This window comes from Haemorhous mexicanus, chromosome 17 (assembly GCF_027477595.1).
Source record: "Haemorhous mexicanus isolate bHaeMex1 chromosome 17, bHaeMex1.pri, whole genome shotgun sequence".
NCBI classification, from domain to species: domain Eukaryota; kingdom Metazoa; phylum Chordata; class Aves; order Passeriformes; family Fringillidae; genus Haemorhous; species Haemorhous mexicanus.
Window position 1 is genome coordinate 9684886 of NC_082357.1, and position 19116 is coordinate 9704001.

The 19116-nt window shown below is 38.0% G+C and overlaps 1 protein-coding gene across 2 annotated transcripts in view; it reads left to right on the forward strand.

The window, feature by feature from the left end:
• The window catches only part of CYTH3 (cytohesin 3), a 49024-nt gene that overhangs the window by 10319 nt on the left and 19589 nt on the right, over positions 1-19116 (forward strand). The window contains exons 2-4 of one of the 2 annotated variants that reach the window (XM_059862031.1): positions 14706-14788; positions 15337-15401; positions 15816-15882. In XM_059862031.1, coding sequence (XP_059718014.1) covers positions 14706-14788; positions 15337-15401; positions 15816-15882 — 215 coding nt within the window. Of the gene's footprint in view, positions 1-14634; positions 14789-15336; positions 15402-15815; positions 15883-19116 lie in introns of those variants that run through there. The other variant, XM_059862030.1, reaches the window with a different exon arrangement.

Genomic DNA, 19116 nt, shown 5'->3' on the forward strand with positions numbered 1-19116 from the left:
GAGCATATGGAGATGATTATTTTCTGGCATTTCGTAGTAAAAGTTTTTGAAGAAGGAAGTTTTAATTTATTTTAATTTAATTTTTTTTTTGAAATTAGGTAAAAAATAGGAAGAATAACACCTTTTACATTGAGTAGTGAAATAGTTTGTTGTAGTAGCATACGAAAAACCAGTTTATTTGAAGGTAAGCTGCTAAAAGAAATTCTCCTACTGTTTTCCTATTGGCTGTCTTGTTTTCTGAAGGCAGCCAAAGATCCAGTGCAGCTGGGACTAATACAGGACCCAGCTGTAACTTTTTTTATTGTTGTTCAGATGTCCGGTGATGGTCAGATCTAAGTTATTGTGTGGAAATTCAGTAAAGGAAAAGGGTAGGGTGGGAAAAAAGTGACTCTCCATAAAAGTATTCCAGTAAAAGCAACAGGAACTAGGAGTATCCATTTCAGAGCTCTGCCATAAATCCCATCCTGAAATACTTAAACGCCTTCAGATTTTGCTGTAGACTTTAAGTCGTTTCAGGGTTTTTGGTTAATTTTTTAAACAGAAATGAAGTGAACTGGTTGGAATGGGAAGGTGCCTGTTCTTTCAAATTACTTAATGGAAGAAGATTCTGTTTTCTCATTCATGGTACAAGGTTTTTAGTCTCTTTACTTTTTTTACAGTATTGATGCAGTATATAATGCTACAACATGGAGTAGATCAACAGGTTTGGTTTTATTAATTTCACTTATGCTGTGTTTTGCTGGTTTTTGTTTTACAGATCCTAAGGATGTAAGAAGGGGAGAAGCATAATATATTTCTATAGAATTTGGTTTGCCTTTGGTTTATTTGGTGCTTCCAACTCTGTCTTTTAGGTATCTACTTCCTTTCCAAATCTTCATTCTGAACTTAACTTGCTAAGGGAGTCCATCAAATAGCAGCCTGAATTTCAGAGTTCTTTTACTGTTACTCCAAGCCTTTAATTTTGACTGTCATTACTCAATCAGTTTGTAATTACACTACTCTAATTTAAGAAGTTTAATAACAATAGTATACAAATTATAAGTCCTGATTGACTGAAAGATACTTCAAATATTGTAAGTTATATCCATCAATACTGACAGTAACATGAATTTTAAAACATAATTACTGTCTCAAGCATAACCTGGATTCTGCATTTCTTTCCATGTGCTGTAATTGGCTGTTAATATTAAATATTTTTTGAGGAAAAAGAAAAAAGAAAGGATGAAGATTTGTAGTGGGTCTGTTGGCTATGGGATAGCCTGGCATTTTGCCCCTCAGCGCTACAACAGAACAGCAGCAACAACTTATTTTCCTTCCTGAGCTGAGGAGCTGATCTCTGGCTTCAGAGTGGAAGTGAAATGTGGACAAATTCTGTGCTTAGAAGGCAGAACACTTCTAACACAAACCAATTGCTATGCAAAAACATCTGTGATGTCCTCCTTTTGCATACAATATTTTAAATTAATACCATGCAAATAATTTGCTTTACCTTTTTTTTTTTTTTGACATTTGCAGGGATTAAATAACCAGTACTACATTTTATTCTTGATTAGTAAGAATGGTAGTCAGAGTTCTTCCAATTTTTAAAGGCTGTGTTCTTTATGTGAATTGTGAAGAGCCTAAAGGAATCTCAGTTAATTGTTTTCTTGAAGTGCAGATCAACTTCCAGTGCATTTTGCAAAATTGGTTTTATGTAGACTCTGCCAATGTCAAAGACCATTAAAATACAGCAACTAGAATGAGAAACTTGGCTTACAGATTTGCTTTAGGATGTTTTGGCTGTATTCATGACACACTGTAAGGAAAATGAAGAAAATATTTGTGGCTTGAGAATAAAATCTGCCAGCTAAGTTGAAGAAAGTAGTATGATTATGTCTTGCATCTTGGAGAGGGAGAGAACACTGCACTGCAACTATTACTGTATTGTGTTTTTCTCTGGAGCTCATATGGACTTAGGAGATCTGATTTTTCTAATGTGATGGGAGAACATCAAAAGGTCCTTCTCACATTGGAGAAATAATAGTACAACAATTCTAGCCAAGTTTTGGCTTTTCACTACCTCGTTTTACATTTTGAATAAAGGGCTTCCTGCTGAACAAACACATGTTAGTCTGATAGCATTTTCCTGTATTTGAATTGTGAACAGTCAAATGACTCCAAAAAGTGTATGTTGAAGCAGATACAGGGTTTTAGCATAGAATATGTGCTTACAATAAATCTATTCAACTAATCAGTCTGCTTCCTTTCTCTCCCACCCCCTTACAGCTGGAAGTTCATCAGCTTCTGGTACTGTATCTAGCTTCCTCTCGAGACTTTCTGGGATAGAGTTAACAGTGGTGGCAGGCATTAGTGAACAATGTTGTGATTATATTCTGTGGGTCTGTATAAGTTGTCATTTTCCATTGCTGCTGTTTCTAATGGAAAATATGTCATCTATTTAGTACGAGCATATTATGTGTGCCGTGCAAAGTTGCATGCTGCAGGGTTCAGTGAAAGCTTGTACATCATCATTAAATCAGTATAAAGTATTTCTAGATTTCATTAGTGACCAATTTGGCATTTAAAATGGAAAATTTATGGTAAGGTTATATTTTCATAAGTTGTTAGCTAGGATAATGCAGGATGGCTGGACTTTCATAGTTAGTTTGTAATCAATTGTGCTTTGAGGTTCTTCAGTGTATGTTAAGACATTGCTTTGAGGTACAAAGAATGTGGAAGAATTTAAAAAAAGAAAAATTGGATGCTTCCAGTTGTTTTATCAGTTGAAAACTTTGTGACAAAATACTTGCAGATCTAATGGAATTTAGTAGCCTGATTAAAAGTTGTTATAATTTATTTTTGTTGACCTTTCTTCTGTAAAGGACCAGAATGTAATTTTTCAGAAGCAGCTTCTGGACATTTGGAGATCCTGATTAAACATCTGCAGGATCAGTTAAGTATGGCACTTAGGTGTTCTGGTTGAGCTTCAAATGCTTCAACAAAGTTTCAAGATACACTTTATTAAGACATTTAAAAATGTAGAATAGATGCTATGATTGAAGAATCTTTTAGAAGTAGTTTTTGTATGATTATCAAGTGGACTGTAGACTGCTGTCTGTGTAGATGTATGTCAGAATTATTGGAAACAAAATCTAGGCTTAATAGTGCCACTTCTTTTATTACCAACCACTTCTTTCAGTGTTCATTTAATCAATCAGGAGTTTACCTGTGGATGGTGTTCTCCAGGTGGTTTGTACTCACTGCTGCATTGTCTGTGTCTGTGATACACAGAAGAATTTCTGAACTGCACTAGGAGGTTTTCCCACTGCTCAGTATGTCAGCTGTGTCAGTGGAGCTGCAGACACTGTTGCTGCAGACTGCTTAACAGAAGTTATAGCTTGGTATTTCTGGCTGCCCTAAGGCAAATTTAGGATAATTGCAAGTATGTTAATGTGAGTCAGATTTTTTTCGGTCTTACACAAAGTTTGTCTTTATATAATGAAAGCTTGTGCAGGTAGAGCCCTGCTCTGAAGGCACTACCTCTTTGGAAAGGTGTTTAGCAGAGGCTACATCTGACCACACTGTCAATGGAACTGGTATGTGCAGGTGAAAAATCAGGATTTGCTCCTCTAGGTTTTACCCATTTAGGAAGTGATATTTTTTATTGTTACCTTTTGTGCTATGTTGAGGGGGTCACAGAACTAAACATGTAGTCCTACTTAATTGTTTCCTAGTCAACAAAAATACTTAGTATTTGAGCATGACAGGATGAAGTGGAAATCTTAGAAAAAATGTTTATTATTAGGAGCAGTGGGAGCTGGTAGACTTAAAAACAAGATTGAGGGTAAAATCCCAGTTAGTTGCTTACATTTTCAGGGAAAATGCTGAGTCTCAGAGACGCTGAGAGTAATACAACTAAATTGCTTAGATCTTTGAAGTTGTATGGATATGATTTTTTTTTTCTTGTTAGGTACTTAGCTGAGAAAAATGACTTAGTTACTTGAAAATAAAGTACAAAAGATTATGTGTTCAGATTATTTTTCACTGATCTCTGGAAGGAATGCAGGAATTTGCCAGTAAGGGGCAGAGAAAACAGCTTAGAAAGGGCAATGTAATATTTCAGCAGATTTAGTTGAAACAGTTGGGGAAAGTTTAAATAGGAATAGTGTATTTATTCAAATGAGTTTTTGATCAGAATGCCAGGAGGTCTGCCTGGAGTATGAAAAACCTTTCTTTTTGTAACATATAACTTATGTCTGTACTTAGAAGAATTTCAGCAGATATTGAATGTGCTCTATTTTGGAAGCATGGTGAGGCAGATTTGGTATGACTGCTGATGGGCTTTTGCCAAGGAAAGAATGAGAGACCAGGGGTTTGACCTTACGGTAAGTGGATCCATCCAACAGACTTGTTATCAGTGGGCCAGATAAAAACCTCTTTTATATCTGAATTAGTGACCTGTCAAGATAATTGTTTCATGGTATGATGGCAACCAACAATTCACAAAAGCTGTGTGTACTCTTTTCTGAGGAATCTGAAAATGTTTCACAGTCTTAAATGAAGCTTTGCTATTCCTTTACCAACAAATCTGTGAGTAAATTCCTGACTCTCTCTGTGCCCTCTCAGACTTCAGGCAATGTGACCAATGGGCCTGTTGATGTAACAGTAAGAAACTGGAGCCTTTCAGGCCTGAGATAGCCAAGCAGCAAGGTACTGTATTAGCTGTAGTGCATTTCTCTCCAAGTACTAGAGCTCAGTGGTTTCCATAGCAGGTACCACGGTTACTTTTTTTGGAGGAGACTGCAGGAATTTCAAAGGCTTACACAACGTCAGACATCACATTGTGCACAGAGTTGTGCATTCTGGAGTCTTCTTTTGGGTGAATATGAATGCTGCTCAAGCAGTTACTTGATAGATGAGCAGTCCTGTGTGGCACTCCATAGCTGCCTTTGGAGACATTCCTCAGGGAAGGAAGATTGCTTTCAAATCCCTCCGTGGCTCCACCTCCTTCACTGTGCAACCGATCTTGGAAAATGAATAAATAGAAAGCTTCTGCAATAAATACTGTTCTGAAATCTAACTCCAGAACTGTGTCAGGCAGGAAGGGGGAAGGGGAAAAATCAACTTTGCCTTGCTTTTTTCTGAAAATTGGATTGCGTGCTTTAGAAACAGCCGGCAATCCCAAGTAACGGCTAATGCTCCTCACTGATGAGTGCAGTGCTGTGAGCAGATCCCTTATTGCCAAGAGGAGATGTTACTGGAAATTTGTGACAGAAAGCCTGTCTGAGCCCAGCTGTTTTGCTGGGAACACGGTAGGTCTGATGAGCTGTGCCTGAATATTGAGCAGGATCTGGGGTATTGCTGGCGGCTGACCACAGGGTCTGGGCTCCAGGACCCCCCTGCAGCTGCTCAGAAGCATTCCTGTCAATTTTCCAGGCTACTCCTCGAAATGGATCTGACAGGAATGTCTGCTACAACTCTGGTGTGTTTGCTTTTCAAGTCTATTTTCCAAGATCTGTCCTAGGAAAAAATGTAGGTACCTGCCAGCCAACCACTTCCTCTTCCCAGTAACTCTGGATGGCTGGGGAAACACAGCCCTTCTGTAAGGGTAAAGCTGAAACATGTTGCTACAGTCTTATTCTGTTTTCCTTCTCATACCATTTCAAAAGCCAAAGGAATCAGTGTTTTTGTTTGCTTCTTCCTCACGCAGAATGTGATGAAATGACCTCTGCTTTCAGAAGGATTTGCCCCTTTCTTGGTCTGAGTTGCTTGGATGCTGGAGATGAAAGAAGTCTAGATTGGCAGCAGGACATGTCTGGTTAGACCAGTTGTTCACAGGGACTACTGGAAGTCATGTACCCGTGGGAGATGAAGTGTCCCTGCTTTCCTTTTCATCCACACATACTCCTTGGGATGGTTGGGAGGAAAAGTCCTCTCCTGACTGACAAGGAAAAGAAGTTGACAGAGGAGTATTTGCTCTTTTCCTGTCAGTAGTTTAAGCTTTGCCTCACACTCTGCAGTGCTGCTGGGAGTCATCCCAAAAGCACTGAAGTGACCACAGAACCAAATCCTGAGCAGTGGCTGCAGTACTTCAGGCTGTCCAGCTTCCCAATCTGTATGGGTTCCCACTTGTTCCCTCCATTTTCCATCAGCAGTCTGAGCAAGCCACTCTCCTGTGCTGGTCATCTGAAGAGTAGCTTAAAAATAAAGTATTTTTAAATTTCTGTCAGTATTGCCTGTATGCTTGGCTCAATCAGAAGTGAGCTGTGCTGTCATAGAAATTGGTCATGGGACCATCCAGTCTTTTCCATCCAGTTCTTTGTATAATTCTGTCTAGTAATACCCTGCAGTTGTGTTAGGCAAAACCAGAAATGCCCCAAGTTAAAAGGCATATCCTGCTTCTGTTGTGTGGCTTAAAAGGTCTTACTTGTGAAAAGCTATTGCATCTACACATTTAAATTTCAGAATTTTCTCTTTTTGCTGCAGGCAAGCAAAATCCACTGCTCTTTTGCTGCCCTTTCTTTGCTCTGTAGTGAATGAAGGGTTTCAGCTAAAGACATGATATCTCTAATGTGACACTTAGCTATGCTGTGCATAGTTGGCATGGTGATCTGTTCCTTTCACCTCCTATATAGTGTTGAGGGGGAGCCCTGATTTCCTTCCCAAGACTCCCACTTGAAAAGTGGCTGTTGTTCTGCATTGCCAGTGGATACATAATGTGCTATCAGCTGTTATCCATGGTCTCCCCATGTGTTATTGCTGGATCATCCTCTTCCTCAGGGGGTGCTAAATTTTTTTGTGACCTGAATCTTGCCATGAAAGTGTACTAAAGAAATTCAGAATTTGCAGACTTCCACTCTGTAAAGACTAAATTTGTGTTAATGCATACTATAAATAAAATGTACTGTAAGCAAAGGCTTTCAAATGCAAACATCAGAGAAAATTCGTTTGATTTCAGCTATGGCACTACCTAAGTTCCCCATTTGTTTCTCCAGTTTTGCACATACAAATGCTCCACAAGGAGAAAACTATTACTGAGCTTTCCTGAAATTATTTATCTGTGAGATTCTGCCTTGCAGCATACATAATGAGGAGGGGGGGAAAAAATTGTTTCTGTTTGACAGTATTTTGTTGGTTTGATGCAATGTAAAGAAAAAGCTTGAGGCCACTTTGTTTTGGAGGATTGATATCTGTATTTATAATGGTGGTATTACTACACAAAGCTGACTCTGATCACCCTCCCTCATTATTTGCTGTACAGAAAAGAAATCAGATGCAATCATTTTGTTAAAAAGCTGAAAGCAGAGTAAGAGAATTTTAAGGCAGTATAGATGGCCCCACTGTCCCTAAGGCAGCAGGACAATACAAGACTGTGCATTTTTACTTACAGTGCTTGGCACAGCACAGCATTGCATTTGTCCCACATTACTTCAACGTTACTGTTTTCCATGTTGGAAGAGGACTGTGATGTTAAGATGTGATAATGTGACAGTGTGGAGCTGTAACACTGAAATCAGAATGGTGATTCACCAGAATTCCTGAATAGTAATTGGTAACTGATGCTGGTGAAGGCACATATTATGTTGGATAGTATTTCCTGTATCTGTGCTAATCTGTTCATGGCCCTCTCTGAAACACACACCCCTACAGTGTGGCCAGCATCTCCTTTTTTAATTTCCACATTAGCTGGCATAAAATTTTTCAGCACTTCTTAAATATGCATGGATATGCATATTTTAACACTTTATATTATTAATGCAAGTATTAATGTATTTGGGTAAGAGACTTAAAATGTTAAGTTAAACTCAGCTTTCTTTTCATATTCAGTAATTTGTATTTACATATTTTAGAAAGAAACGTTGGCCTAGAAGCATCTTCTGATTTGAAGCAAGAGTGGAGTGACTTCAAAAGAAAAATGCTTCTGAAAGGAAATCCAAGCTTATCTATTATTAATATCAGGTTGAACTACTTTTAGTATTTAGAGAATACAGCCTGTAAGGGTGGGGTTTTGGGGCTGAGCTAAGCTGGTTTTAGGACTGGCTGACCTCAAGGGGCTTGCTGTCCCCTGTACCTTTGTGCTGCCAGGAGTTTCTGCTGTGCCTGTTTTGTTGTCTTGGGCAATTCTGTGGTCCCTTGGTGAAACCATTTGTCCTGCTGAACTGGGGAAAGAAACAACTCAGAAACAACAGGGTCCAGGCACTGAATGGCAAAGCAGTGAAGGGACACATAGAGGAGCCAACTCATTACCTGTGAAATCTTGCTCAGACCTTGTCCCTGTGTGTTTTTTCTTCTTTCTCCGCAAGTGATGCTCCTTTATGTGATTGAAAGTGGTTCTTTCATTTAGTTGCTGCAAAACATTTGGTTTCCTAATGGAAGTACATAAAAACGTTGAAATAAGACACACTATTGAATTAAAGGAGGTCAGTATAATATAATCATGACCTTCAACACTGCCTGCTCATGAAAATAAAGAGCACGGACAGTAAAAAAAAAACAAACTTATTAACTTAAACGCACCCTGCTTTCTAATGGCCAGTATCTGTGTTAGAGGCCTAATGAGGAGCTAAAAAGCAAGGGAGGTGCCTCTGCAGTTTCTGTGGAGTATATCTGTCTGTATCTGTTTCAGTGGGTATATGTGTGGAGGAAGGTGAGGATGGGAAGTTGCTGGGAAGCACCTCTGTGCTGTGGTACCGCTAAGAAGGGCAGCTCATGGCTCCCGGGCAGGATTAGCAGCTCATGCGAGAGCTCTGGGAAGCCTCTCCAGTCCTGTTCCCCTGCACAGCTGTTGGTGCTCGTGTTCTCTGCTCACAGTCTGTAAAACACATCTGCTCTTGCTGCTGACTCCTCTGCCTTTTGTACTCCATAGACAGAAACCTCTGCAGGTACCATGGCAGGGCATGTCAGTTGGGATATCTGAAGTAAGATGGTTTTTGGGAGGCAGGTAAAATTTTCCTTCCTTTCAGATCAGTGTTATCTGGACCCTGATTTTGCAGTTTTGCAGCTGCCTGCTTTCTGCTTGACTAGAGAAACTAACAGATTAACAAATTATGTAGGGCTGTTTCTGGCCAGAACACAAACCTAGTCTTGCCTTATTTGAAGTAGTTCTTGTGGACTATAAGAAATACTGTTTGTTTTTTTACAAGAGATGATTTCACGCTTGATGGTACTGTCACCCTGCTGGGCTTTTTCTATATGGAACAATAAATGTATTTCATATTTCCAATTTTTATGCTGTTGTCTGTTTAAAAAAGAACTACACAAGTATGTACCACTGATATAATAAACCTGCTTTGCAGCAGAAGTGAAAGGAAAAAAATCTCGAAGGTGTAGTAGGTCAGAGGGAAACAATTTTCTCTAAAATCCTGAAAATGTATTTTTATGTGGTAATAATATTCATATTTTTAGGGTTTCCCCCCCCTATTATTAGAAGCACCAAATGATAATATCTTTACTGTAACTTTCCTGCAAAGTATGCACTTATCCTAAAGAAAAGAAATGTTTTCAGGAACATCTTGTGATGGTGTGATTTCCAACAGCTAAACAATGCAAATGATGGATGTGCGTTGGAGGTTCTCTTCTGGGTTTGGCCACTAATGTGATTTCTGGCCACAGAGTCCCTTGTGATTGAAAACTCAAAATAACTCTGCAAGCCATGGATTCGGTCCTAGATTCCTCATACCACCAACTGGTGATTTTTTTGTGTGTGAAAGGATATTGTGTACAGGATTATTTCCCCCCCTTAATGGAAGTATCATTGCTCCTATGCTGGAACATGCTCAGCAGTGCTAAATAGCAGATTCACATAGTAAGGTAGTTCAGGGAGCAGCCAAATCCAGCTGGTTTTACTGGTGGAATTTAGTGTAGATACAGTTTGTTTCTGCTATTCAGAAGGATGTCCTCCTACGAAAACTTCTATGGAATTTTTAATAGCCAGAAGTGGTTGGAGCATTGTTTATACATCTTGTCTGAAAGCTGGAAAATGTTCCTGTAATCGAGTTTTAAGAAAGGGAACATGTAGGGGGAAAGGAAGAGAGAACAGCCTGAGAATATCCGTTGAGGCAAATGTTCTGAGACAATCAGATTTGTTCTCAGAGATGAATGTATATTATTTTAAAGGCCAGAAGAAACATGTCTACTCATTTTGTGTCTGAGTAAGGAAAGGTTTGTTTAGTTTAAAGCCTTGCATTGTGTAAATATCTTTACACTTGCAAGATGTTTCAACTGCAGCAAAATTAAATTCCATCTAATTGTTTTTTGCTTGGAATGCAAATATTGAAGGCCACTAATTTGTGACTGACACAGAAGAAGGAAAATGTTTATCTTTATCAAACTAAGAAGTTAGCTGAGCAAAGAGAGTCAGGGTGTTGTATTGCATTGTAAGTGGGGTTATGTAAGTTTTGTCTGTGTTAGATATTGTTAGATGTTTGCTTTCTGCTGGTTGTGGATATTTTACTGTGTCCTCCTGAGAGACTGAACTCTGCAGTCAGTTGAAGGGGTCAAGTGAGGTTGCTTTAGACTTTGGCTGGTGACTGGCAATCAAAAGGCTAATGAGTGAATTTAAACACAGGAGTTTGCTTCTTATTGCTGGAGAGTTGGAAAAGATTTAAATTTTGCTACTGAGAAAGAGGACAGTATCATGACCATGGACTTGGAAAGTACTGGGTTTCTGTTTCCTATTATGGGATTTGTTCCTGGTTTTCACTAACCTGTGGGAACTTTCTTTGCAAGCTGATCTCTTGTAGTTCTTTCTTAATCTCTTAAAATTTTGAGTTTTTTGGTACTTGCTAGCTCAAAAATGCTTAATGTTGAGAGTTGTGGGATAATGTTCTTCTTTGGATATTGTGCTTGAGCTGTCCATAGTGGAGAATTACTTAACCAAGCGACATCACAGCTGATGCACAATACACTGATTTCTGTGCTGAGATGCAGTTTGTTTGTTTTCCCTAGCATGGTGTAGTAAACAGAACTGTGTTAAAAGTGTGTTCCATTAAGTGTTGCATTACAGATGTACATTTAAGTACATATAGTTCAGTTACAGGAATTAAATTCTATGGGCCAAGTTGGAATATATGAAATATTTTTCTGTGTTTTTTTCTGTTGGTAGTAGGAGTAGTATTGCAACATATATGGTGTTGTGTGTTTCTTTCTGTTTGGCCAAGAATATGATTTGTATTTTCAATAACTGTATTCTTCATTAATAAAATATCAGTAGTATATTGACTTTCTCTTTAGTAGTACCTGAAGGTCTGAAGTTCTAGAAAAAGGAAATGCTCTCCCTGTAAGCTAAAAGATTTCACAGAAATGACTTACATTAGAACATTGTCTTTATTTAAAGATTAGAAGATAGCATGAAAGAATGCTGCAGCTGTGGCTTGTTCACTGTACTGAAATGCTTTTGTTCTTTTTTAGTATTTAAATGTTCATGCTAACTCCTCCCATCCTGTCTGCTTTGTGTTTAGATTGGTGAAAGAAAAAAAAAAACAACCCAGAAGTGACTCAGAGAGGACAGCTAGAAAATTTGTTTTACCGAACTAACGCATAATACGTGCTCCATGAGTTATTTTGTATGGAGGATTATGTGAACACAGGGTTGAAAAAGAAGTGTTTGCTGGGGGCAAAAGGGTCCCTTGGGAGGGGTCTTGCCAGAGCAGATCATCTCTTACCATGTACCTGCAGTGTTTGCTTGGGACTGTGAAGATGTTTTAATCTAGCATTGTGTGTTACCCTCCTATGTTAATATTTCAAAAGCCTTAATTGAAATCTAGAAATACAGTTAGCCTTTGTTTTAAGACACAGAGTTGAAACAGCAGGTACAGTAGCTATAAAGTCCCGCAGCCTCCTGGAGCAGACACCTTCCAGGCTGTAATGCCACATGAAATCTCTTCAGAAACTTTTTTTTGGTGCATTGAGTTTCCCACTGACACGTTTTCTGCAGCATAAAGAGCAGCACTGGAGGAGAGAGGCAGTGATAGAGACCAGTAGAAGGATGATAATGAGGCAAACATCTTTAGAATCACACAGAGGCCAGTTCATGTGGGTACAGGACAGTGCACTTGGGAGTGGTCCTGGTGAGTCACACATCCCTCTGTGCTGATAGTGTGAGGGGAAGAAAAATACTGTCTATACCCAGAGTTTCTAGAGGTTGAGCAGTACTGTAACTCCCACTCAGTTATATCCTGACTCTTTTACTCTTGTCAAAAGATACTGAAATATTTTGGCTCTGATATTTAAATACCGTTGTTTAAAGATGTTGCATTAATGTCCACTTTTATATAAGTCCTCTTCAAGTGCAGAATCTTCTTTTCCAGCAGAGTGCTTGTCTAGTATGTGGCAGCTAAATACTTGATGTTGTTCCCTAATGCAAAATGTGGTCTGACTCCATTTAGCTTTTTTCCTTTCTGTCTAACAGCATCATTAATTATACTGTGAGGCTTGTCTCTGCTGTGCCTGTGATCAGAGGAAAGGAAAATACAGCAGACAGTATTTGGGTGCTGTAGGAAAACACTGAGGTGTTTGATTTCTCTTTTTTTTGTGGGTTGCTTGAGCATAGAAAACTGTTACAATTCGTGTTGATTCCAAAAAAGCAATTTCAGTTGTTCCAGATATTCCAAACCTGTCCCAAGGAGCCTTCACTGCATGGTAGAGTAGGGGAGAAGAAACTGCAGTACCACTCACTGGTGTGCAGATTTGGGAAGGGCTCGTGGCAGTGGCTAATCCAGAGGTTTTGTAACTCAGCTTGAAGAAAAAGCAACACCATCTATGAGTTCTAAATAGTTACTGCTTCAAGATTACTTTCTCTTTGAGGTTTGATTAGTATTTCCAGTGAAGGTGAGAGGTACCAAAATGTATTGCTTCAGCAAAGAGTTAAAATTTAGCATCTCTTACTAGTACTGCTTCTGCAAAGCTGCAGTGTAATTTCATCTACAATACTGCAGAAATGCTTTAAGGATCTCAGAGTGTGCTTCCTAACTAAGAGAGTGATAATATATGGTTTGCCTTTTTTATAATCAACATTAGGTAGCAGTATTATTTTTTTTTTGGCAGATAACTAGTTGGAATATTTGTGGTGTATTTATGTACATAGTGTGTGTGTAGTCATTAATTCTCTGTGGTATAGGATCTTGGAGTAAACGTGTAAGACAAAGATGTAATGTAGGGACATGTGTTTATAAGGTTTGATGCAAAAAGAATCCTACCCCTATTCACATGCAAGAGATTTTTAGGAGTGGGCTGCTTTCTGATGAGGAGAATAAGCAGGTAAACATATTGAAGTCTGGTATTTGTTCAACAGAAGACTGTCATTTCCTAAACTGAAAGTAATTTAATCATGTTTGTATCTGGAGTAGCTAAATGAAATCATTTGCCATAATTACTTCTTGTCTAACAAGGTCTGTCGCCATTTGGAGTTCGTTATGATTTGGATCCTAAAAGGAAAGGAGCTTAACCAGTGGATGTTGAAATAATCAATATATTTCATTATTAGGATTTGAACAGAAGCTCTGTTCCAAATGTGTGTTTAAAACTCTCTTCTCAAGCTGAACTTTTCTTTGTAGTCCTGTTGCTACAGTCTGTTATGTGTATAGGACATAAACCAGTGGCCTTGACCATCCCAAATGACTGCATTTGTTGTGTGTTGCTCTTACATACCTTATTAATTACTTTTGTTGTTCCATTTTACTGAGCTGGAAGGAAAAGCTGTTCTATAATTAAGGAGCTATTTCCAAGAAAGTGAGTAATATTAGAACTGTTATTGCAGGATCATTGCACAGGAGGTGAATATTTGTAGTTGGTGTCTAGTGCTGTACAAATGAGCTGAGGTAATCTCTGTCCAGAGAAGTTTCTTGCTGGGGAACATCTGATGGTTCAAGAAGAGCAGTGGTTTTATGCTGATGATTTTTGGTCTTTGCTGGTTGTGAGACATAGGGTGAGGGTAGGATGAGTGACAGACACATATTTGCATCCTCAGTAGCAACTGATATTTATCAGCAGGGTCATATATTTCATCTGGCATGGCCAAGGAGAGACCTAAACTTGACTTAAATACTACAGACTCACCTAGAAGATGTTATGCAAGGCCCATGTTTGTGTTAGATTACTGATTCTGCTGCTGTATTTGTGTGTCCTACTGCTGGGAGGTATTTGGTGTTAGGTCTGTGTTGGGTTGCATCTTTCTCTCCAAAGCAGCCAAATGAAGGGGCACTGCTGGCATTAGGGGATGTCTGAAGCAGCACCAGGATCCACATCTTGTGGATAGCAGTGGCTATTCTTTGGCTTTTTTCCCTGGAAGATAGTCATATCTTCTGAATCATAATTAATTTACATGAAGAATTTTGGTATGTTACTGATGTAATAGAATTATATCCAACTTGAGTTTGGCTGAATTAAGCTGTAGAACCAAATCTTGCCACATCATATGATAACAAGATTCCTTTAGTTGTCTGTTTTTCTTTTGAAAGAGAGATTCTGTCCATAGTCATTCATTCAGTTTCCTTACTTAGGATTTTTATAAAGCAGATTACAAATATATTAGATTTAGATTTCATTTATGTTGTTTGCTTTGATTTGTTTTGGTTTTTTTTTCCTGAAAATGATGTAAAAGAAATGTCCTGATGTTTCATATAAGCTTATTTTTCCTAATCAGTTTAATACAAGTTTTATGTGTGATGATAAGGTATCAAATGCTGAAATACAAATGCTAAAAAATTGTACCTTTTGCTTCATTCCAGTGCCTGATGACCTCTCCATGGAAGAAAGAGAAGAGCTTTTAAATATCCGTCGCAGGAAAAAAGAACTGATTGATGATATTGAGGTAATTGATTTACTGTAAATGTCCCTAGAAGACTCCTTCAGTAGATTAAGTTACAGACCTAAGCTGCAGACCTAAATATGAATTTCAGGTAATGGTTCTAAAAGCATATAAATGACTTAAACAAAATACTTCTAATAGTGAGCAGGATTTATGCATCATACGTGTGCTTTAAAAAAGATTGGCTTCTGAATTTATGTAATGCAGTATGTGCAGATGTCCACATTTTATTTAACTCATTAAACAGCAGATTGGCATCCAGGATAGGAGAGAGTGAGAAATGTGGGTAAAGAAATCTTATTAATTCATAATGGCAGCTTGGTCTTGGTGCTGTGGACAAGCACTCAATGAGAGTGCAGGTTCATGTGTTTAAATAATTCAGTTGTGATAAAATCTTTAAATACCTAAGGAAGCCCTAAGATTGTTCACTTTTCTTCAGGTAAATAACAAATATTAGAAAATAAAACCTATTAGATCATATTATTACATGATAGATGATTTCAAAAGATGTTCTAATGTAGGTTAATGTATTGTCCTTCCTTCTTTTACAGAGATTAAAATTTGAAATTGCTGAGGTCATGACTGAAATTGATAATCTGACTAGTGTAGAAGAAAGGTAAGTAATGCCAACATCTGGACATGATTCAGTAAGACCTTGGAACAGGTCTTCCAGGAACAGCAAGTAAAAATACCTTTCCCATGCTAAACAAATGATGGATTACCTTTATTTAGTCTGTTATAAAGCCTGACTTTATCCCATGCAGGTGTGTCATTTGTTTGACTAGAGAATATGTTGGATAGAGTGTAATATTTTACTGTCCAGTTGATAAGGATATGGGTCTCTGAAGCTGCAGTTCCTTAAAGGAGTTGAAACTAGTATCATAATTTTCTCCATTTTGAAAAGTGAATGTCTTAATTTTGTAGTAGAAAATACAAAGTAGCCACAACAAATGAAAAGCTCATCTAGAAGTCTTTTTGTAAAAGAGTGACTGGTAAGTGCTTGTTGTTTGTCCATTCTCTCCATATGTAGCAAAACTACACAAAGAAATAAGCAAATAGCCATGGGAAGGAAGAAATTCAACATGGACCCTAAGAAGGTAAAGAATTTTTTTCCCTTGTCAGAAATCAAGTTTCTGCTTGTAGTATGTTCTATGACAAATACTTCTATGGCTTTTTAAAGAAATATTTCAGATAATGTAAGCTCACAGGCCTTACTTGCATGTCCTGTAACACACTGAGCAGAGGGTTAAATTGGAAGCAGCCATCAGGTCAGGTGCCAGCTGTGTGCTTCTTTCACTTAAACAAACCCTTGATATAGAGGAGGTTACTTATCAACAACCAAATATGCCAGGTATTGATTGGCCTGGCTTGCTTTGTACCTGACAGAGGTGTTCTATGTTGATATGTCAAATATAATGAATTTTTTTTTCATGTGTGGTTGTTAGTGAGGCCATACTTCTTTTTCTTTAATGCTCTCCTATTTTGTCTTTCAAAATACCTTTGCTATACTTCTTGTTTTCATACAGATTTTATATTTGGATATCTAAAGTCTGTTTCTGAAAGGCATGTGTGAACATCTGTATTTTTGTACATACATGTGTACATATAGATGTGTACCTGTCTGACTTGTACAAGCTTGGTTACCAGTTTCAAGGAGTCTGCTCTGCATGTAGCCAAGAAGTAATGCAGTTCTTTCTGCAGTGCCTCTCTGTTTCCTAAATAGTTGTGAATTTTCTGGAGAATTTGGGGACCTGCACATTCTCTTACAGACTTCCCCTGCAATGTTTAAAAGAGCTTCTTTGACATATTTGACCTTTTGCCTTTGTTTTTCATATTTCATCTTCCTTGCTTTGTTTTATTGTCCTCTATTGTTTGTAATTGAGATTCTATTTTGAATTTCTGAAGAGTATTCTTTAAGGTCTTCTTGGAAATTATTTAGCATTTGTTTTTCTGTGTTCTTGACATGTTTTCTTTGCAATTGTATTGAATTCAGTTACATTTTGGTGGCTTTTCTGAAATGTTCCAAGTACAGTGTGGCTTCTGTTCTTCGAACTGTTTCCAGTTTGCCAGAAATTCTCAAGTACAAGAACCCTTTCTAAAATGCTGGCCATGTCTTTTATTTTTATTTTCCACTTTGGTGACTGCTTAACTTCTGTTCTTTTGAGGGCAGAATGCCCCCAAATATCCTGGTAGTTTCCTGTGGTCCTCCAGCTCTTTCAAGTCCTAGAAGTTTGTGGCGAAGTCACAGGATGATGTCAGATGCTTTCATTCCAGCATTAACTATTTTTTGTTACGGTTCTTGCTGGATGAAATTATTTCTATAAATAGATACTGTGGCCACATTGCTACTGTAACATAATTTAAATGTGGTGAACAGACTCAGAGTAGCAATTTCTTAATAATGCCTGTGCTTAGTGCTGGCTGCAGAAGCTGTCTGCTCTAAAGCTGGGTGGTGGTGTTGCTTGCAGCTGCTGCATTAAGTTCCAGGCAGCTGAGGGATGTACACATCCTTTGGTGCTGGGAAAAGCTACCTGGGGTTCACTGGGAAAAGGGTGCTTTTCATTCAGAAACAGGAGGGAAGATGCTCTCTGGATTTAGGAATGCCAGAGAACTGGGGTAATAATGCTTGAGTTGAACCCACCAAGTTTCTTCCTTTAAAACCAGGTAGCAGAGGTCTCATGTTTTCATATTAGCAGGAGCACAGTGAGGTAATTTTCTTTTATCACTTCTATTTGAAGACCATTCCACATGGATGTGTGTGTGTAGAGCAGTTCTCCCTTGCCCCCTCTGAAAATAGGTGTGTTTATGTACTTCCAGGATGTTCTACCTGGGAGTTTGGGTTTGGTGAGCTCCTGTGGGAAGGGCTGTAATGGTGAAGTTTGTAAAACACTTCAAGAATCCCTGTGCAGAGACAAAGTTGTGCTGGAAATTGGCTGTGCTGAAATTGGTACTGCCTGTGTTGGGCCCAGGAAAGGAATTCTCTGGGACAAAGGCAGGGTTTAAATAACTGCAAAATTTATAATTGAGTTACTGGAAAAGAGATGAAATTCAAAGCAGATTTCATTGCAGTGGTGTAAAATAAAAAATAAATCCATGCAATATTTGTAGTGAATATTGAAAATGTCTGTAGCAATGAGTTTTGTGTGGGTAAGTTAAACTAGTACAGCTGTCATCTGTCTCCTGTCAGTCTACAGAAAGAAAATTTGCATCAAGACAAAAGATAGTGTAGGAGGTGGGGGTTTGCTTGGCCTATTTTGCCATTTATTCCAGACACTGAAGTTGTTGTCCCAGACAAATTACTTTTCCTGTCTGTTTGACTTCTGGTTCTTTAACATCTTAGGAATAATTTAAAAAAAAATCAGGAAAAGGAAAATTAAATTGATTTTTTTCAGTATGGGAAGGTATCTGCTTCTGTGCACAGAAATTTGTTTTCAGTACTTCAGGTCATGTCCATTATCAGTAACTTGTACAATTTCAAAAAACCTATTCAGATCAGTCTGTTTATACCAAGCATGAATAATATGGTCCAGGTGTTGAACCAAGGGAATCTGCTGTTTCTGATATCAGAGGAAAGATCTTCTTGTATTTTTAGAGATGAAAGCTTTTTGTATAACTTGGGCTGGGAAAAAGCACTATGTTTTGTAGTCAAATATTGTACAAATAAGCTTTGAAGGGATCAGTTTTGAGGAAAGCTCAGCAATTTCTGGTTCAAGATATAATGGATATATTCTTTGCAAAGCAATCACGTCTGTTGTGAAATAACTTATCAAAATATTAAGTTGTCAGAGTGCCAGCCTGGCATGGAAATTTTTCAGATGATGATGAAATTGTTCTGAGAGAATTACATTCCAGACTTTCTAAAAAAAGCTTCAAGCTTTATAACATCACAGTTTACTTTCCCTGTTAAATTAGGTCAGAAAACTGACCTTTTTTTGTCAAGCAGCTAACCATTTCATTATTAAAAACTTGAATTAATCAAACAGAATGATAATAATGCTTTTGAATGTTACTAGAGGGCCATCTATGCTATATTAAAAAAATGGGATTTTTTCAGTTGTAATGAAATAAATAATACTCCACTTGCAGAAACTGAAAAACTAGTATTCTTGAAATTATGAAATAGTCTAGTAGAGGATATTTGTAATAATTTAATAACCTCTTTTGTATATATTTGGAATCCAAGACATTAAGGCTACTTAAAGTTTCCATTTCTACTTTAGATCAGCCTGTTGTTAGAGTTGGAAGAGATCAGGAGTAGCAGCATCTGTGCTGGGGTCTGTGGGCTGTACAGAGGATGGTCATCTCTGCATGACCTGCTCAGTGTCAGAACA